Source organism: Salvia splendens, chromosome 16 (assembly GCF_004379255.2).
Source record: "Salvia splendens isolate huo1 chromosome 16, SspV2, whole genome shotgun sequence".
Classification (NCBI taxonomy): Eukaryota; Viridiplantae; Streptophyta; class Magnoliopsida; order Lamiales; family Lamiaceae; genus Salvia; species Salvia splendens.
In genome coordinates, this window is record NC_056047.1 from 8,616,720 (window position 1) to 8,621,871 (window position 5,152).

The 5,152-nt window shown below is 39.6% G+C and overlaps 1 protein-coding gene across 1 annotated transcript; it reads left to right on the plus strand.

Moving 5' to 3' along the window:
* Window positions 1–557: 557 nt before the first annotated feature.
* On the plus strand, window positions 558–1,980 carry LOC121770140. Its single transcript, XM_042166932.1, has 4 exons — window positions 558–909; window positions 1,029–1,113; window positions 1,207–1,381; window positions 1,441–1,980. Exons 1-4 carry the CDS (start codon window positions 558–560, stop codon window positions 1,978–1,980), a joined length of 1,152 nt encoding a protein of 383 aa, XP_042022866.1.
* The last annotated feature ends 3,172 nt before the right edge of the window (window positions 1,981–5,152 follow it).

A 5,152-nucleotide genomic window follows, 5' to 3' on the forward strand; every position in this document is an offset into this window, starting at 1 on the left:
TAATTGTGTGCTTACAAAAGTAATGTGCTTAAAAAATCTGTGATTGCGTAGAAGTAATGCGAAATGAAATTGTGATTACTTAATGTTGTGATTAATTAATGTTGTGATTAAAACTGTAATTACATAAGTATTGTGATAAATTAATGTGGTGATTACAAAATTAATGTGATTAAAAGGCTGAATACGAAAATTACTGTGGTTAAATAAGTAATGTGATTAACAATGAAATTTTTGGGGATATCACCCTGCAAATGTGTAAGCATCCAGTGAAGTGAAAATTCTTCAAAAACACACAAATATGGCTCACATACATTCAACCATGTATCTGTATTTCCAAATTATAGGGCTAGCACCCTATTCCATACATGTTGAGAGGCCATACCTCAACTACCTACTCCAAAGAGGGAAAATCAATTGAAACTAATGGAGGGAACACAATTTACAACACACAATATTGGAGGGAATTTCAAGCTACACATAGCTATAATAGGAGTACATCTAACTACAATTTCACAATTTTTGAACTAGTGCCCTCAGAAAATTTTCATCACTGGGCTATGGAGGAGGAGCCTGCTGGAAGAGACTCTCGTATAATACCAACCAGCAAAAAAAATCTGCTAGCTCAGACACTGCTGCAATGGAGCAAGGCAGGAGTAGTACCACATGGAGCTATTCAAAAGGCAGCAACACAGTTTGGTGTTAGCAGGAAGACAGCCCAGAGAATTTGGGCAGAAGCAAAACTCCAAATTCAGAGTGGAGTACCTGTCAACATAAGAGGCAGAGTTAAGGGATATGAGCACAAAGACAAATTCCAGCTTGATGCTGCAAAGGTAAGAGAGCTGTCAGTTCTTGAGAGATCTAACATTCGTAAGCTTGCTTATAAACTTGATGTAAGCAAGAGCACAGTTGGTAGGTTTGTGAAAAACAACACCTAAGGCCACACACAAATGCCATTAAGCCTATACTTACCTCTTCAAACAAAGTGGCCAGAATTAGATGGAGTCTAAGCCATATTCAACCACTCATAGCCAATGGTATGCTAAAATATCACCCAATGCACAATGTGGTGCACATAGATGAAAAATGGTTTTACATGACTAAGACTTCAGAAAGGTACTACCTGCTGCCAGGTGAAACAGAGCCATACAGAGCATGTAAGTCAAAGAGGTTCATCACAAAGGTAATGTTTATGTGTGCTGTGTGTAGGCCACATTTTGCAGAAAATGGAGAAGTCATTTTTGATGGAAAAATAGGCATATTTCCATTCACAACTATGGAGCCAGCAAAGAGGAAGTCCAAGAACAGACCAAGAGGCACTATGGAGACAAAGCCAATTCAATCAGTTAACAAGGAAGTAATGAGAGCATGCCTAATTGAGAAGGTACACTTTCTGTTTTCCTTAAGTATACATTCACATAGTAACAGATTGTATATGTGTAGATCATACCAGCAATCAAGGCAAAATGGCCACATAATGTGAGCAAGGAGATTTTCATACAACAAGACAATGCCAAGCCTCATATACACCACAATGATGCTGACTTTCTAGCAGTAGCATCCACAGATGGGTTCAAGTTTCACATCAGGTGCCAACCTCCACAATCCCCAGATTGCAATGTGTTGGATTTGGGATATTTTAGAGCAATCCAATCTCTACAAGATGATAAGGTGGCTAAGGGAGTGGATGAGTTGTTGAGGAATGTGCATAGCTCCTTTGATGAACTTAGCCCATACACACTCAATAAAGTTTTCCTTACTCTACAAGGTTGTCTAACTGAGATTCTTAAGGTGCAAGGGTGCAATGGATACAAGACCCCACACATGAATAAAGAGAGGCTAACAAGGATGAGGACACTGCCACAAGCTTTAGAGGTTGAAGAAGGAGTTGTTAAGGCTGCTGTGGCATACCTCCAACTGCCAGAGCATGATGTGAGTACAAATTATGACATCTCAGGTGTCACAGCAGCTGTGGGCTTCTAGGTAATCATGTAGGAAGCATATTTTTTGTCAGTTGGTTGAGTAAGCCTCAGAATTAGGTGTGGCTTATGCTATTCAACTGTTTTTGTCATTTTGTAAAGCCTCCAAACCAATATAGGGGTGGCTTTTAAAATCCTAATCCCTCAGAAAAGTTTCATCATAGGGCAGCCTCCAAACCTGTATAGGGGTGGCTCCTAAGGCAAAATGTCACACATTACAACCTCCTAACCATATAACAGGGGTGACTTGTAATGTGCAAGTGTTTATATCATGAATGTGTATGGTTTTTAAGCTTTAGCCCTCAGATAGCATGTGTGAATCATGGACAGATAAGCCTCCTAACCATAGAACAGGGGTGGCTTATTAATAAGAACAACTCAGCAACAATCAACACAAACAAAATCATCATAGGGACCACACAAGCATCAGCAAACCATAAAGCATCATAACACAGAACACATCAGCCACAGCAAACATGCAAAAGCCTCAGTATGAGCAACACAAGCAGCATAACCATTAATCACAACCAACAACAGTAGCATCATGCATCAACCATGGCATCCAACCCCACAGCCTCCAGTGTACAGCACAACCAGAAACCATAATTCAATCCAAAACCCCAGCCTCCAAAACCATCAATACCCACAACAGCAAGCCTCCAAAGCCATTTTTAGAAACCCTAAATCAACTCAAACCCCCAGCCTCCGACCCCATCTGAACCCCCAGCCTCCAAACCCCAAATCCATCAGCCTCCAAACCCTAAAAAAGCCCCCTGCCTCCAACCCCATCTCAGCCTCCAAAACAAATCATTAGCCGAAATATATGAAATTGAGGGACAACATACTTAGATTAGATCCAAAAACTTAGGCAGCAAGATCGCAAATATTTCTCTCTCAACAGCCGAATACACGATGGGGGAAGCTTGAGGTAAGATGTCAGAGTTGGATGGTGGTGGTGGTGGACCGTAGTAGGGGGTGGCTGGGGGGTGGATCGTAATAGGGGGTGGCTGGGGCGGAGGTGGACCGTAGTATGGGCTTTCAGAGCCATAGGACACAAACATCTCAGGTGGGGGGAGGTTCTCCGGTTCCGTTTCGGGGACAACGGTGTCGGTAAAGGTACCGGTGTGATAGGGGGCGACAATGGGGGGGTATGAAGGCCACAGATGCTCTGGCGTGTCTGGGACGACGATGTCGTCCAGATCGTCGGCCGACAACCCATCCCAGGAGTCGGGATCTCCACCCTCCTCACCAAAATTAGGGTTTCCATGAGACATTAGGACGGAGGCGAAGTTGAGAGAAAATTAGGGTTTTCAATCGGGGCTATAACACAGAATGAATGTCGATGATTTAAATTAGGGAGGCAATGGAGGTGGTTGCGTAGCATTGATGAAGGAGGCGGTGGGGTGGTTGTGCATTGATTAAAGAGGCAGTGGGTGGTTGTGTAGAGTGAAGGAAGCGGTGGAGTAATGAGGGAGACGAAAGGGTTGAATGCAAAATGCATTCACCCGATTGAAGTGGGAAAGGGCCAAAAATGCAAATAACAATAATGTGGAGGAGTTAATAGATATGTCCATTTTTAGTAAGTTTGAAGTGGGACAAATTTTTAGGGACGGACCGAAATGGTAAGTTGGGACAAATTTTCAGGGACGGAGGGAGTATTTATTAATTTTATATTACTTTTTAAATTTTAAGTTGCAGAAAATAATGACATATCTCAAATGACCTATATTTTTTATTTTATTTATCAACAATTAGTTCTGCTTAAGAAAATAATGAGATCTCCCAAATTATTTAGGGATGCATTTTGAAATTATTTAGTATATGAAAAATGAAAATGATAAAAATAAACCACGTACCTAGGGATGTCAATTTAGCCCGCAACCCGTGGGCTGGCCCGAATAGCCCGCTAAATTTATAGGGTTAGGGCTGAAAATTTCTAGCCCGATAAAATTACAGCCCGATTAGCCCGCACCCGATTAATCCGCAACCCGTTAGGGCCAGACCCGAAAACCCGATGGGCTGGCCCGGAAACCCGATAAAATTTATATTGTTCTATTTATTTGACTCTAATTCGACACTTCATTGATTATTTTATAATATAGATTACTTAAAAAATAACTTTCCATTTTATATATTAAATATATAAATTATATATATTAAGTTTTTATTAATATAATAATAGATAAATTAATTAGAAACTTCAAATTCACTAAAAATATATTTAAATTTCTAAACATGCTTTAAAATTTCTTGTTTATGTTTTATTTTGCATAAATCTCAAATATTAGTATTTGATCATGTTTATGTTTGAGTTTAAGCATATATCTTAAATTTATAATAATTAAATATTTTACATTTTATAAATATAACTAATTTTCACTATTATTTATTGGATTGATCGCATGTTAATTTTATCGATAGCAACCCGATTAACCCGATGGGCTAGCCCGAAACCCGAGCTTTTAGGGTTAGGGTTGAACTTTTATAACCCGAAAAAATAACAGCCCGATTAGCCTGCACCCGATTAACCCGCAACCCGAATAGGGTTGGCCCGAAACCCGGTGGGCTGGCCCGATTGACATCCCTACACGTACCATTCTTATAATATTATTATTAAATTGTTGTATATTTAAAAAATGAGAATTATGTAGTTTCACCAAATTAAAACAGTGCATTTAGTGCTCAATCAGAATCGGGCCGTTAGCCCATCATTCTTGCCAGCTCGGCTCCTTCATTTTCAAGTCTTATTAATTAATTAAACTATTTTTTCCTTTACACTATATGGAGTATGGACGAATTGTTTCTGACCCAGAGCCGACTCGTATCCGACCAACTCAAGTTTATTAATAACCACAACTAATTATTGTTATATTTTTAAGAATATTGACGATTGAAACTAAAATAATATTTAATAATTATTCCACACCAGTGTTCAGATAGACTTGAAACTACTATATAATTCTAATGGGACACTCCTCCTATAACCAATTAGTTTTAGGACGAGACCCATGGATTTCCATCATGGTATCAGAGCGGGTCGCCAATTGTGGGTCAGTTAAAAATTGACCCAGCAGTATATCTGGACTGAAACCGAAAAAATGATTGACCCAGCAGTATATCTGGGCTTAAAATTTGGGCCAGTGGTCCAACCGATTAGAAAAAAATTGGACAAGTCG